The following is a 16769-nucleotide window of genomic DNA, read 5'->3' as shown; positions in this document are numbered from 1 at the left end:
TCAAGGCTTTGATCATTCTTCTGCCTCAGCCTCCCAAGTAGCTGGGATTACAGGTACTCCCCACCATGTCTGGTGAATTTTTAAAAATAAAATTTATTTCTTTTGGTTAGGATCCAATAGGATATCAGATTTCAAATCTCATTCTAGGTTGCCATTTTTTGGAATTAAAATTTGAATATAAAATGAAAATTTGAATTATGTACCTTGATTGACATATCCAAGACCAGGGGCTACATAAAATTGGTCATGTAGCCTACCAAAGTGTGAGGTATAGAAATTCACCTCTGACAACCTCATGTTTACATAGAAAAGTAGTTACCCATCTGGGGAATGTTGAGATGATATTTTATTCTTTTCTTAAGGAGCTATTTCTGATATTAAAAACATTCTTCTTCATGCATTCTCAAAGAGTTATTATGTCTACTTGTACTCTTCAGTGTCTAGAAAGTGAAGACATAGTAAAGAACAAAGCAACCCTCCCTTCTTTCCTGGGTGACCCTGCTGTCCCTCACAGCACATGCCAGGCACATCCTCTGTCTGCTCCTCCTTGCTCTGTGGGACCCCGGCTTGAGCCTCACTCTCAGTTCTCTCCTGATGCTCAGGCCTGGGCTCCCAAGACACAGATTATGTGGATAAATTCCACAGAAACAACTACAGGTAAAATCATGCTTTCCCTGGCCTGTCACCATGCCAGAGTGCTCGGATGAGGAGCGATTCCCAGCTTCAGCCATATACAGGGCTTGTAAAGTTCTTTCTCCCTGGACACCTGGGCTTTGGCATGTTGAGTTCTCCTCCAGAGTGAGCTCCAATTGGAGGGAGTGAGGGAGCAACAGGCACACGGGGCTCCCAGCTGCCCCCCACTTGGCCCTAGCTCTTCTGCACTTAGAACCAGAGCAGTCCTTCTAAAAGGCAAATCTGAGTATCACCACCTGTCTGTAAATTCTTCCCCCGTGGCATACAGGATGTATCCTCACCCTCCTGCTCACTCCTTGACCCAGCTCTGTCAACCCCTGAGCATGGGAGTGGCCTCTTGTCTTCATGTCTGGACACATTTGCTAGTCCTGTCTGGCCAGCCTCTCCCCATCTGGCCACCCTAAACGCCCACCTCGTTACTTCCCAGGACCGTTGGCCTCTCCTCAGTGCCCCCCACAGAGCTGCCGTGAGCCTCTGAATAACACCTGTGGGCTACTCTATCTGCTCCACTGCCCTGTGAGTTCGTGGTGTGGGGCCAGGCCTGCTGTGACCCCGGTGCTCCATCACCAAGAACCAGTGACACCTGCACAGCTCTGTGTGCAGCTCGGGGACCAAGGAATGAGACTGGGTTTTGCAAACTCACAGTTTACACACACACACTGCTTGTCTCTGTATCCACGTATCCATTCCCACAAAGTATATTTGTTCACATCTCTCATAGGCTACGAATGGGTCTTACATGGATACTGATGAAAATACACCAACTACAAAGAAACCTTCATGGGACACTTCGTTGAATCAGAATACTGAGTGTTTGATGAAATTAAGGAATTACAAGATTTTGGTGTGTTAGAATAGTGTGCTTATGTTGAGGAAGATAATTTTTACTTTGCAACTATCATCTGTACTATTATTTGCTAGCACAGTTCGGTATTTGCTTCACATCATCCCATGGTAGTGAGGGGAGGAGACGGGGTGTGTATTAGCTTCCTGTGCCTCCTGTTACAGATAACAACAAACCATGGGGCTTGACACCAAGGAAAAGTATTCTCTCTCACTTCTGAGTGCCAGGAGTCTGAAGTAGGTATCGATAGGGCCACTCTTCTGTCCAAATTGTAGGGGAGAATCCTTTCCTGACTCTTCTGGCGCCTGGTGGCTCTTGGCATCCTTGATTTCCATGGATTGTGGCCACATCACTCTAATATATGCCTCTGTCTTCTAGCACCTCACCCCTGCATGTTTGTGTCTTCTGTCTTTTGTGAGGACATCTGTCGTCGAATTTAGGACCCTTCTAGATATTTCAGAATGATCTCACCTCAAGTTCCATAACTTAATTACATCTGCAAAGAGCCTTTTCCCAAATATAGCCATGTTCACAGGATCCATGGTTTTAGACATGGACCTATGTTTTGGGGGGCCAACAGATCTTAAACCACTGAGTAGTGTAGATGAAAGGATTCTTGACAATTGTTGAAGAAGAGTGAGAAGTACTCTGGAATTTGTTATATTATTCTCTCATGTTATATTTGATAGAACATTTTCATTTGAATGTAAAAACTATCTTATTTATGCAGTTCCTAGTATGCTCAGCCTTTGTGCCAGACAATGGGGACTGGGCTCTAACAAGATGGAGGCTTTGCCCCCAGAGTCCAAAGTCTGTGGGGAAACTGGTATTAAATATACAATGTCATAACAATGTTAGGAAAGATTCATTAGAAAATACAGCAGTAGGAGAAAATAGAGTGTTCCAGTCAGGACAAATATCACATGCAAAGGCCCAGAGACCAGATAGGGTAATGGGAGTGATGCAGAGAGAGTTGCCAGGTAAAATATGGGACACCTAGATAAATGTGAATTTCAGATAAATAATACTTTTTTAAAAAATCCTGAGTTTGGCTCTCACTGTCACCCAGGCTGGGGGGCAGTGGCATGTTCGTGGCTCATTGCAGTCCTGACCTTTTTGTCTCAGGAGATCTTTTCACCTCAGCCTCTTGAGTAGCTGGGACTCAAAACACATGACACCACATCGGGCCAATTTTTAAGTTTTTTTTTATAGAAACAAAGTCTCACTATGTTGCCCAGGCTTGTCTTGACTTCCTGGACTCAAGTGATCCACCAGTGTCAGCCTCTCAAGCCTGTACTGGAGTGACAGGCTTGAGTCACTGTGCCCAGCCATGATCAATACTTTTTAAGTATTAATTATGTGGTATCCAATGTTTGGGATGTACTTATGCTAAAAATTGATGGATTATTCACTTGAAATTCTTATTTTCCTGGGTGTTCGGCATACTATCTGGCAACCCATAAGAAAAGCCTCCAGCAGCTTGCCAGCAGCTTGCCGTTCACAGATCTCACCTCCCGTCTACACTCACAATAGAAGTTTCCATCTGCCTTGGTCCTTGAGTGCAAATCAGGAAAACTCCACAGTAAGTGTCTGCAAAGAACCAGTTCTACTGACTTGCAGAAAGAGCCAAAATATAGCTGCAATTTTTCGTTTAAACTTTTATTACCAACTTTGAAAGGAATATATTAACCAGTCATCTTGTAAGAAGAGGATGACTTGGCATTTTTCTTCAAATCTTCAAACCTAGAGCCCAGTGGCACTAAAACATGTGGGTGGGGCCTTTCCCTAACAAAACTTATCCCCTCAGTGGGAGGAAACTATTGGAATGAACAGACACCTTATAAGCACATCAGGACCTGGTATTGAGTAGTTGAGCCAGGAGGGTGGGAGCCTTCAATAAGGTAAGTACTGATCTTATATATCTTCCACATTGTCTCACACCCTCCCATTCAGGTCACTAGAAAAGTACTTTAAAATGTGCCCTCAGCACAAGAAAAAGTCTGTTTTATACTCGCACTGTGCCTTCTTTGTGTGCTTGTGTGTATTGGCTGCTTTTGGATACATCGTGTAAAATTAAACAATAAACACAGAAAAGAAAAGATATTTATTGGAATAAGTATTGCAATGTGAATAAATATGTCATTGTAAACCCTCTATGCATTTTGCGAGGTCAAGGACAACAAGGACTTTTAAGGAAAAAATGAGGAGGAGTACATAATGGTGTGGAAAGAATTATCCCCGGTCACAAACATAAGTAACAGTGGAAGGTTACACGGGCAGTTGCTGGGCAGATGTCCTTGCAGAAGTATCTTTTATGCAATGTTGCAGTGGCCTTTGAGAAAGATTGTGTTTTTTGTATAATTCTCTTTGATGTTGTTATCAAATATAAAAGTGTGAGAAGCCTCTCTTCCTTGCCATTCTCTGCTCTATTTATCAGGGTTTTGTTAACATAAATGTTTCCATTTAGATTCTGACAATTTTCTCAAGAATTACAGAAATGAAAAATGAAGAATTTAGAGAACTTGGGCATGAGAATTTAATAATATAAGCAAAATTAACCATATGCAGGAAAAAAGAGATTACGCCATTAAAAAAAATCTGAGCAGATGATCAGTGTCAGAGGAAATGTAGTAGTTTATACTCACGTTGATTCCTCCATAAAAGTAGTCAACACACAATTATTGGAGTCGTCAAGATCCCAGACTTGGGATTCCCAAATGACCAGTGAACGGGACATGCATCTGGGGAGTTCCATGTCTCCAGTTGCTTCCCAAACCTCAATAAATCTCCTCCTGAGAAAGGAACCACCAATGCCAACCAAACACAGTTCTAACTGACCACTTGATTGTCAGTTCACTCACATGAGGTCTCTCCTTTATAAGAGATGCTTTGTGATTTGTTGCCATGTGTTGATGCCATTGGCGGTCTAATGTTTCTTTAAGGTTGGTGTGCTTCAAAATGTGGGTAGCAATGTTTCAGAGCAACTGTCTGCAACTTGGAAGTGAATCTACATCTGTACAACTTTTAGTTTTGTGAGGCAAAATGACCTGGATTTATGTCTTGAACAAAATTAAGAACAGTAATGGCCTTCCTGTTTATTTTCTTATTCCCAGTTTAACTAGTAGTATGTGTTAATCCTTGCCCTTTGTCCAGTTAAAATATTTACCTGGATACTCTGCCAGTTTCCAAATTTTTCTTCCTTAGTCATTCTGTGAGTCAGGAACACTATTTTAATGATTCTGTTTAAAGTACAGAAAATTGGCTGGGTTTGGTGGCTTGGCCTGTAATCCCAGCACTTTGGAAGGCCGAGGTCCGTAGATTGCCTGAGCCTGCGGGTTCGAGACCCACCTGAGCAACTTGACGAAACCTCATCTCTACAATAAATCAAAAAATTAGCTGGGCGTGGTAGCGCACTTGTAGTTCCAGCTACTTGGAAGGCTGAGGCGGAAGGATCGCCAGAGCCCAGCAGGTCGAGGCTGCGGTGGCCGGAAGCAGCCACTGCACTCCAGTCTGGGCAACAGAGTGAGACTCCAACTCAAAAAAAAAAAAGTACAGAAAATTGAGTCTGGTAATCAGGATGGCTGATCAGTTATCATGATTTCATTCTTTAAATTTTCTGTACTATTCATTCTCATCAAGCAACTTGATGAGATAAATAGAGATATATACATAGAAAAAATATATTTTTTTAGTTGTGATCTCACTCTGTGGCTCATGCTGGAGTGCAGTGGCATGATCACCGCTCACCGCACCTTGACCTTAGCCTCAGGCAATCCTCCCACCTCAGTCTCTCAAGTAGCTTGGACTACAAGCGCAGGTTACCATACTCAGCTAATTTTTTTTTTTTTTTTTGTAGAGATGAGGCCTCACTATGTTACTTAACTGGTCTGGAGCTCCTGAGCTCAAGCTTTCCTCCTGCCTTGACCTCCCAGAGTGCTGGGATTATAGGCATGAGCCACCCTAGCTGAGCTGGCTTTACGTAGAATAATTGATAGGCTAAAATAAAATAATTGATGGAGGGATCGATAGATGATAGATTGATGGATAGATAGATAGATAGGTGATGGAAAGAGGACTTGTGCTATCTAGTATGTTCAGAGACTCATCCATTTTCCAAAAACTGGGTCCTATTGCTGAGCCCCTATTATGAATTTTATGTACACCATCTTGTTTCTCACCGCCTGCAGAAGAAGATATAGCAATCACTATTGTCAGAAGAGAAGACTGAGGCTCAGAGGTTGAACAACCTACCAAGTTAACGTACCTCATAATAGAAGGAGTTGTGATTTATCACTTACTCTCTCTTCTCTCTCATAAGAAACGCTGTAATTGGGACCACCCTAGAGACATAACTCCTGTAATTTACCACTAGAATTATCATTCTGGTATATATTCCTTTCAAAACAAGTTCATTTTCTTATTGAACTAAATGTGGTGTACTAGCCCTCCACTCACTCAGTTTCTTAGGTGGTCTAGGTGAAGCGAGGCACACAGTTATTAATTATTTCTTAAAATAATGGAGCCCCTGGTAAACTGCTCACAGAAAGGAACTCCTGGAGCAGATGCTCCTTTCTCTCCCTACCTTCTAACCTTCAGTTCGCTAATGGAATGAATCTTAATAGCAAGATATAAAACAGGTCCTCTGATACAGGAACAGAGGGGGCATCATGTTCTCTGGCAGAGTGGAAAATCTCTTGATTTTCTGCGAGGGAGGCAGAGTCACCAACATTCACCAAGTGTGTGAGCATGAGCGAGTTGCTCCATCTCTCTGAACTGCAGTGTGCTATCTTAAGTAGGATATTAGGAGCTGTTTCCCAGGGATATTCTAGCAGGTAGAAGGTAGACACGCCCCTGAGATATTATTGGCCATGAATGAGGACCACGTGTGTGTGACACCTGGCAAATCATTGGGGTCTCTGGTTCTCATTTTCTGTTGACTCAGCACAGCTCTGTGAGCACTTTTGCCCTGCTTTGGCCTGGCCTTTAAACCTCATATTGAGAAGGTGATGGAAGTTATTTATAAGCAGTAGCATTCTGACAGAATATTATGTAAGATAAAAATTCATTTCCCTGTGTAACATGATCCTCAGTCAATGTCCAAGGGAGCTTTGTGTGAGGATTGGAACCACATGTTTGTGAACTCTAGTCCATAACAGTTAAGCAAACACACCACACCCACCCCTGTGGGCATCACTCTCTCCTTCATTTTGTGAATCATCCTACTAATTTCCCAAAATAAGAAAGTTCAATATGCAAAATCTCGCATTACAAGACAGGTGAGTTGCTTAGGTATGTTTTTGAAGAATTCCTTACATTCTAGATAGTAGACTATTGAGTTCCACATTTTAAAACGTGGATATTTACAACATTTTGATGTCTAAAACTCAACTCATACATACGTTGCTGTACATACATCTGTTGGTAAAGACAAGTATATTTTGTTCCAAACTCAACGATCACAAAACTTTGCAAGTAGAATCTTAGTGTTTTATAACAAGTTGGGACTTGCAGAGAAAATGCAACTGCCCCTTTCTACTCCCTGGTATCGAAAGTCTCCTTCAATGAGTCCTGGGTAACTCACACTTTCCACTCACACTTGTGATACAATCAGTTATGTCTGTCCTTGAAGCCACTGATTTTCATTCTGTGGTTCTCTGCCATGTTCTACCTCCCAGGCAGCCTGGGATAGGGCAAGGTCTACTGATGTCCTGGCCTAGACCTGATCAATGTATCTTTTGCCATTCACAGGGAAAAAATGTGTGTGCACATGTACACACAACCATACACACAACACACATAGAACACACATAGAATTCACTCTAGAAACTCAGACAACATTGCTTATCCTTCCCACATGCAATACACTCCAATTTTTTTCTATTTTCTTCTTTAAAATGTGTAGATTTTACAGTCCATTGAAGGACTGGCATTCATGTTTTGAAAAAATACAAACACAAAATAAATCCCAGACTTTATTTTATTTATTTATTTTTGAGACAAGGTCTCTCTCTGTTGCAGAGGCTGGAGTGCAATGGTGGAATCGTAGCTCCCTGCAGTTTTGAAGTTCTGGGCTCAAGCAATCTACCACCTCAGTCTCCTAAAGTGCTGGGACTACAGGCAAAAGTTTCTGTGCATGGTCAGACTTTATTTTTCAATAGCAGTGGGTTTGAATCCCAGGCCCACCACTTAACTTTGGCAAGTTACACTAAAAACCTCAGTACCCTGAACTGTAAAATCAGACTTATAGTGAAATTCACCTGAATGATGTTTGTAAAGATAAAATGGAGGTAGATTTGTGAGAATGTCCAATGTGTAACTGACAATGAACACATGCTAGCTCCTCCCATAGCCTGTTAATGTATGTTAAGAGATGTTAATGCAACAACATCTCTTTTTCTAGGATATAGAACAAAATGCCCATAATAGAAGTAGAATATAAAATTCCCAAAGAAGCAGAGAAACAGGCTTTCTGTCTGTGAAAATACTTTGTATCTTTTGAGCTATAGTTAAGCAAGTCTGAGGCCTAAACTCTGCTTTGGGTCAAATACAGCCTAACTGCCACAGAGCTAAAGAGTGAGTGCCTTCTCCTGGTCCTCCCTGTCAGTGACATCCTCAGGTTTCAAGGTCACCTCACAGGTTCCCAGGGCCTTCACCTGAGTGGGTTCCAGGTCTGCCTTCTGTTTAGTCCTGGGTGTGGATTTTCATGTCCATCAAGAACTGGAGTGTGACTGTGGACCACAGCATTTAACATCTCTGAAATTCGCTTTCATTAATGGGGAAATGAAGATAATAACTGTTTCATGGGGTTGTTATTTGGATTAAAGGCATAAGTTATTGAAAGGGACTAGCATTGGAGAAGGATCATTGGGAGGTTTTCAATAAATACTAGTTTTCTAATTCTTCCTGTTCCCACTAACTCCTATACATTCATTGTGACCACATACTCTCACTAATTATCCTGCCAAGAATAGTTAATTTTGACCCAATGGGGAATTGAGACTGGTGTGGTACAATCTGAATGTGGTTGATGCTTGGTAACAATTTGGGCCAAAATAACATTCTGAAACTCCTGCAACCTTGTCATGAATAAACCAGATACTTCTTCAGTGCCAGTGGTGTTCAACCATACATGCCAAGTATGTCTTGATTCTATCGTCATTTATCAACCCATTCAACCATCAATCCATCCATTCATTGATTCATTCTTGCTTAGAGATACCAGGAGACTGCTATGATGGCAGAGAAGCCCAAGCTTCACTACTTCAATGGACGTGGCAGGATGGAGTCCATTCGATGGCTCTTGGCTGCAGCTGGAGTGGAAGTAGGTTCTGAGTCTTGTCATCTTAAGTAACCTAAAATTCGCTGAATACTTTCCCTGCATAAACCATGAGATGTCTCTTACTGAATGACTTATCAAGAGTTGTGTCTTAAGTAAATAATGTCAATGATTAAAAAAGAGATGAAGAGATTGGACTTAATACATGGCTAAATTTTCTTCTCATCAAAGAAGATAAAATTTAAAATAAATTTTACAAATAACTCTAAATGGATCAAAGACCTAAACATGAAACCCCCTAAAAGGAAAATTTAACAAATAATCATAGCATGTGCAGATTAAGTGGATTTAGTAAACAAACTATAAAGATAATTTATGATGTTTCTACAACAATAAAAATATGAACATTGACTATTTGATGATATTAAACAATTATTATTAATGTTTTAGGTATGATAATGTATTGTGGTTATTTTATAATATAGTTTTTATGTTTTAAGGAAACACATTGATGTATTTAAGGATGAAATATATGATATCTAGGATTTCATTCAAATTATGACAAGAAAGCGGAGTGAGTGGGCTTAGAGGTGAGATGACAATGGCTTGAGTTGGTAATGTTGAAGCTAGGTGAGGGGTACAAGGAGATTACACTTTTCTGTTTAGTTTATAAGTGTTAGAAATTTCCACAATACAATGATCAAAATGTATAGTATTAGAAAATGAATGCAATTAAAGTTAAAATACAAACCACAATTCAGAGGCAGGAGACCAGTGGACAATAGTAACTAGCTGCCTGTTAAAGACAGAGTACATTTTTCAGCAATTATTATTTTCTTTTTTATTTTAAAGATGTGGGGTATATAGTTCAGGATTAGATACACTGTTGGTGGTAGTGTAAATTAGTACAACCACTGTGGAAAACAGTGTGGCGACTTCTAAAGGATCTAAATGTCGACCTTCCATACGATGCAGCAACTCCCCTTCTGGGAATATACCCCGAGGAACTCAAATCATTCTACAAACAAGACACCTGCTCACGCATATTTATTGCAGCACAATTCACAATAGCAAAAACATGGAACCAACCATGCTGCCCATCAAAAGTGGACTCGATTAAAAAAATGTGTTACATGTACACAATGGAATATTGCTCAGCGATTTTTTTGAGCACTTAATAAGTGCCAGGATCTGTGCTAGGTCCCCAAAGTAGACAGTGAACATGACATAGTCCTTGCCCTTGGGCTGCATACATCTCTGTGAGGATGCAAAAAGTAAACTGGTAATTAAAGTAAGGGACAAGAATCCCTAGGAGAATACCCAAGTATTTCCCAGTCTTACAAACCCATTGTTCCTGTGTTTAGAAAGGAAATGCTGGGAGGGTTCTGGGTGATTCTATTGAGTGCTGTCCCCTAGAAGTATCACTAGAAAAACATTTACCCGTCCAGATCAGAGACATTCAGCACTGTGTGAGGGTTTTCCTGAAGGGTGAGTCATGGACATACTAGGAGATCCTGTCCCCCAGGTGGCAGGAGGAAAGGAAAGCTTTGGGGTGTAGTTGTGTCCTGTGTTGGGAACTTCTTGTGTGCTTCCTTTGGCTTCATAGCAATGTGGTGACCTGTATTTTGGAACTGCACTTCCTCCATTACTTCATGAAACCATTGGACATTAGCCTGATTCGTTCTCAATTTGATGAAGAAATGAGCACACAAAATATCCAACCCAATAAGTTGCTATCTTTTAAGAAATGAATAAGCCGGACTCGGTGGCTCAGCCTGTAATCCCGCGCCTTTGGGAGGCTGAGGTGAGTGGATTGCCTGAGCCCGCGGGTTTGAGACCCGCTGGGCAGGCGAGACCTCATCTCTACAGTAAATCAAAAAATCAGCCGGGTGTGGTAGCGCATGCCTGTAATTCCGGCTACTCGAAAGGCTGAGGCGGAAGGATCGCCGGAGCCCAGCAGGTCGAGGCTGCGGTGGCCGGGAGTGGCCACTGCACTCCAGTCTGGGTGACAGAGTGAGACGCCAACTCAAAAAAAAAAAAAAAAAAAAAAAAAGAAATGAATAATTTGTGTTGACAGTCATTCAGACTTCAGCTTTGCAGTTCAGGGAAAGATTCAGATCCTTGGAAGGGGGAGTTCAGTACAAGAGGTGAGGTAGGGGAGGAGCTTAGAGCAGCCCAGGCTCCCTTGTCTATATCCTAGATTGACTAAAGTAGTCAGGGTCAAGAGTTAACTAGAGACCATTGTTCAGGGCTTCTACGTCCTCAGTGCTCAAAGACTATTCCCTACAGTCCAATCCATCAGTCTCACAAACAACATTACACTTGCCAACTCCATGATGTCCTGATTACCCTGCTGTGTTGACCACCTACCATTCCTTATGTGTGTCTTCAACTGAATGCTTTGTCAATTGCTGGAACACACACATAGTATCTGTAGAGCCTCATTCTATGGAATCATGGAAATCAACATCAAACTCTGTCCCACCAAGCAAGTTAGAAACCTAAAATCCCCCAATCTTTTCATGATTAAGAACTCCTTTTAAGGAATGACATGGAAAGAGGTGAGGGAAATTACAACAGCAGTCCTTGGTGACAGAATCTAAGGTGGTCATTGGTATGGTATATACTCCACGTTGGGAGCACTGAAGATTGTGGTCTGGTCTCACTTGGAGACACAGGCTTTCCTGTGATACTAAAATTCTGTAATTAGAATAACTTCATGATCACTTCTCTCAAGTGATATCTCTCTCCAAAATAATGACCTAAACAAGGACATCAATGGGACCAGGATGCAAGTAAAGTGAATCTACTAGAATGGGCAGCCATGTCCTATAACCCAGGCCCTCTTCCTGATGAATCTAGTCTCAAATTCCAAATGGCCATGACCAGTCTCCTCTGTGTACCTGGCCAAACTCAGAAATCCTTCCTATTCCATATGATATGGGAGGGGCCATTCAAGTGTAAAAGTTTATAATGCTATGCAGTAAACTCACACGAACGCTTTCATTGTTTCTGTTTCCAGTTTGAAGAGAAATTTCTAAAATCTGCAGAAGATTTGGACAAATTAAGAACTGGTAAGGTCAAGTATCTAAATGCTTCTCATGAGGGTAACAAGTGAAGAATTTGACAATAGCCAATGCCTATGTGTGTAGGTTGGTAGTTAGGGATGATTGGGACTGAGAAAGGGGTTGAAATGGAAGGCATGGAGCAACTTGAGCAGGTCTGGCAACTCTCTTGTGGCTAAAGAGACTTCTCTGAGTATTTGCTGAAACAACTGTCCCCAACACCTGGAGAATGTCCCCTCCCTGCTCTCTCATGTTCTCATGCTCTACAAAGTGGGTGAGCTGAGCTCAGCTTGATATCCTACATGGTCCTTCCCACCCAAGGATGCACAAGAACCCACATTAGATGATAGGAGCAGAAATAGATGTGGCCATTACCTTGGGCTTTCTCATTTATGGAGTGTGTGACAAGGTAATATTGAAGTAACATTGTAGACTTTGAAGAGTACAGAAGAAGACCCTTAATAGAATCCTCTCAGAATTTTAGATGTCACCAACACCTAGAGACTTACTCTTGGAAATTCCTATTTTAAATGGCATCAACACAAAAATACAAGAGACCTGCTATGAACCTGGATGGGAAGTAAAAACATGAATGAAAAAGCAAGCTAAAAAGTTAAAGGAAGTTTGATAAGACAGACAAAGATGACAGCAGGCTGAAACTTTGTAAAGAAAATGTTCTTTCAGTTGAAAGGTTACCGGCAAAGTTTCCTTTTTCATTTTTTAACTTTAGTCATATCAACAATTTTTCCTCCTGAAAGAGTGGAAACCGTAGACGTTTCATTCCCCTTAATCTTTTCTTCTTATCAAGATGGGAGTTTGATGTTCCAGCAAGTGCCCATGGTTGAGATTGACGGGATGAAGCTGGTGCAGACCAAAGCCATCCTCAACTACATTGCCAGCAAGTACAACCTCTATGGGAAGGACATCAAAGAGAGAGCGCTGTACGGTATCATTTCTGTTCTGACATCAATAGATAAGCATTAAGGACAGGACTATGGTGGGGGAAGGAGATTAGTCACAGTCTGGGCCTTGGGTGGGTACACTGAGGTTTAGAGTTGCAGGGCCCTATAGACATGAGGGAGGAATAACTTGGGGAATCTTCAGGCCAGAGTAGTTCTAAGGGAGATGTAGACCATGGATACAGCACTGGAACAAAATTTTCCAAACACTGATAACTATGAATTCATGAGGATGCTGGAGTCATGACTCTATGTGCTCAGGCCTTCAGAGGGTGGAGTCCAACTGCTAGAGACAAGGGACACAGTATCTGACTATTAGGAGTCCTTGGGAGGGAAGGTTTCAAAGGTACTGAATATCAAGTTCCAGTAACTACAAGAACGATGACCAGTTAATCGTTCAATTCCATGGACTGGCCCACTTGAGTAGAGGTATTAGGGATTGGTGCCTAGGATACTGGATTACCTTGACATTTTGATACAAGTCTGAAACAGTCAGATTTATTTAATGCCACCAATGCTCTGGGGTTTCCTCTTGTTGTGATGGGACTACACGACTTAAAATAAACTCTTGTATGGGCCAGTTCACACCAATAATCCCAGAACTTTAGGAGTCCAAGTTGGGAAGAATTGCTTAAGCCCAGGAGTTTGAACTCAGTCTGGGCACCATAGCAAGACCTTGTCTCTACAGAAAAATACATACATACATGCATACATACATACATACATACATAAGAATTAGCTGGGTGTGGTGGTGGGAGCCTGTAGTCCTAGCTACTCAGGAAGCTGAGATGGTAGGATCACCTGAGCCCAGGAGGTCAAGGTTACGGTGAGCCATGACAGTGCCACTGCACTCTAGCCCAGCCAATAGAGTGAGACTCCATCTCATAACAAAACAAAATAAACCTCTTGTATGGTTTGTTGACAGTTTCTCTAAAATGCAACATAGTCACCAATTACCAAACAATTCCTCTATTATGCATATCCACCAAAGAGTCAAATCTACAACCACAGTAAATCTTGTATATAAACGTACAATGAAAATTAGGGCAGTATTCAAAATATTCAAAAAGTGGAAACAACCCAAATATCTATCAACAGATGAATGGAGGCACAAAATGTGTTAGCGATTCAGTGGGAAATCATTTGGTCATGAAAGGGATGAAGGAATGATGCATGATACAATGTGGTTGAACCTTAAAGACATTATGTTACACAAAGGAAACAAGATACAGGAAGCCACATAATGTTGTATTTCTTTTGTGTGACCTATCCAGAGTATTCAAATCCGCAGCAGTAGAAAGTAGATTAGTGGTTGCTTGAGGGTTTGTGGTGGGGTTGGGGAGAAATGAAGGTTGCCAATGGATACAGATTTCTTTACCAGGGTGATAAAAATGTTCTAGATTAGAAAGTGACAATATTTGCAGAATTTTGCGACTATATTAAAAACTACTGAATAATATGTCTTAGAAGAATAACGATTATGGTCTGTGACTATAGATCAGTGATACTGTCCTTTTTAAAAGTATTGAGGAAAATCTAGTTTGACACAAAAGGAAAAAAGGTGTCCTATAATACACTTTACTATAAAGAAGGGCACCAAGAAGGGGATATTTTAGGTGGTGTCTCAAGAAATGCAAACATGGCTAGAGGTGGGCAAGAGCACATGGAGAGGGTTGTGGAAGTGGGTTTTATAAGAAATAGCGGGGAGAACTGCTAATATTGGGCATAGAATAAGCAGGAGGTGTAAAGTAATGAGAACAAAAGAGACATGACTGAGGGGCTGTGCGAGGGTCTCTCTCCGCAAGACTTAGGAGGCAGGTCTTTGACCATTTGCATCATACCAAGTTTATGCACAGAACAAACAGCACTAGAGATGGCAAATCCTAGACTAGTAACAGCAGTTACTGCAGCAAATCCACCATCTTCTTTCATGATTCTGACCCTGATAGTCGCCAACTCTTCTTATAACTCAATTTTGTCATGTGTATAGCCACAATTTTAGACATATATTTACCCTGATAGGTTGTTCTAAGAAATAAATGTTAATACATACCAAAAAATCATAGCATAATAACAGACATGTGAAAGGCACCCGCTGGAGGTTAATGACTTTGCTACCACTCTATTCTCTTAGGTTTTTGAACAATGAAACCTATGCAGGAAGCATTTGACAGTTTTTGTCTTTCAGGATTGATATGTACATTGAAGGCATGGCAGATTTGAAAGAAATGATCATTCCTCTGTTCAAAACCCCACCTGACCAAAAAGATGCCAAGGTAGCCTTGATCAAAGAGAGAACAACAAATCGCTATTTCCCTGCCTTTGAAAAAGTAAGTGAAATTGTTCAGCATTTGGGGGCTCTGAGTTTAGAGAACCATTGAAAAATAGTGCCTGGACATTGGTGGGACATTGACCTTCACTTCCAGTGAGACTTCCTGAATCCCAGTGCAGCACTCTGAGCCACAAGACATTTCATAAAAACAACCTATGAAGAATGATCGTACCACTTATACCTAAGCTACAATTTTCCAGTTTTATGCCAATGTACTAGACCCCAATATAGAGTTCTCTACTCAATAATTTTTTGTATTCACTATTAGAATATGTGCCTGGAAGACTCAGATTCATAATATAAGTAGATCTAGAGTCTCTAGAACACTATGGGCTTTAACAAGAGAAGCACAATGAAAGCAATACACCAGAAAATATTCTGACATCATGTGCAGGAAGACGTGTGACCAGCTCCCCAATAGGGGACTATTGTAGTGTTTCAGGGATGGATAGAGGTATCTAAAAGGGAGGGTGGCAATGGAATGGAGAGGAAGTTTTTTTTTTAATGCATTTCAAAGACTATGGTTCACATCTAGACACCTCAGCTTGCAGATTATTTCATAGTGTAAGTTAGGAGTCAGAACCATTGTTGAAAGAAAGATAATGAAATGAATTTCACCCAGGTTTACTTCAGATTTAAGAGAGATAAACCAGGAGATAAGGAGAGGAGTAACACTCTGTGAAATAGTCTACACCTGGGTGAAGCAAGCTGTCAGAAAGGTGAAGTAAAGGGAATAGTAAGAGAGAACACAGTGTAGAGCAACATTCTGAAATGCCAGGGCTGTACATTCTGGAGTGTGAGGCAGACATGCTGCAGAGTTGTTGAACCTGTGGCCCATGTGGAAGATGCAAGTTGGGTGGGTGGTGTGGACACCACAATGACGTGAAATGAAAGACAAAATGGCAGCCTGGGCTCCAACAAGCTGTGAGCAGAGCACAACTCTTACTCTTTCTCATTGAATCAAGGAATGTGGACAAAGGTCTGGAGTTCTGGACCCACCCAATGAGGTCCCAGAGGTGGAAAAGTCAGGCTAGAGAGGATCAGGGGAAGCAGGGACCAGCTTTTCTGTGCCTGTGTTCACCATCTGATTCCTCAAACCCTCCAGGTCTTGAAGAGCCATGGCCAAGACTACCTTGTTGGCAACAGGTTGAGCCGTGCTGACATTCACCTGGTTGAACTTCTCTATGAGGTGGAGGAGCTTGACCCCAACATTATTGCCAACTTTCCTCTGCTGAAGGTGACCCAGTTCCCATTGTTGACAGGGGTGCTGATGGAGAGGGTTCAGTTGGTCTTTGGTGGGAAGGATTCAGATTTTCTGGGTTGTACTAATGGTGCCTTCAGGCGTGGCTCCACCCTGAGTCTTTGATTTGTCAATTGCAGGCCCTGAAAACCAGAATCAGCAACCTCCCCACTGTGAAGAAGTTTCTGCAGCCTGGCAGCCAGAGGAAGCCTCCTGCAAATATGAAAACTACAGAAGAAGTGAGGAAGATTTTCAAGTTTTAATAGACAGGCACGGAGGCCAAGCACATGCAAGACCAGTCTTCTAAGGATTTGCAGCAATGAAGTGATACCTAAATACTTAAGTATTTAAATAAGAAAA

At 41.6% G+C, this 16769-nt stretch overlaps 1 protein-coding gene across 1 annotated transcript; it reads left to right on the top strand.

Annotated features, from left to right (window-relative positions):
• The first annotated feature begins 8750 nt into the window (after positions 1 to 8750).
• On the top strand, positions 8751 to 16672 carry LOC103260054 (glutathione S-transferase A1-like). The gene is made up of 6 exons (XM_008057690.2): positions 8751 to 8858; positions 11836 to 11887; positions 12687 to 12819; positions 15026 to 15167; positions 16275 to 16406; positions 16550 to 16672. Exons 1-6 carry the CDS (start codon positions 8769 to 8771, stop codon positions 16670 to 16672), a joined length of 672 nt encoding a protein of 223 aa, XP_008055881.1. The 5' UTR covers positions 8751 to 8768.
• Positions 16673 to 16769: the final 97 nt, after the last annotated feature.

The sequence above is a fragment of the Carlito syrichta genome, unplaced genomic scaffold, assembly GCF_000164805.1.
Source record: "Carlito syrichta isolate Samal-C Ts95f unplaced genomic scaffold, Tarsius_syrichta-2.0.1 Scaffold303106, whole genome shotgun sequence".
NCBI lineage: Eukaryota > Metazoa > Chordata > Mammalia > Primates > Tarsiidae > Carlito > Carlito syrichta.
This window is presented reverse-complemented; position numbering and strand designations above follow the sequence as displayed.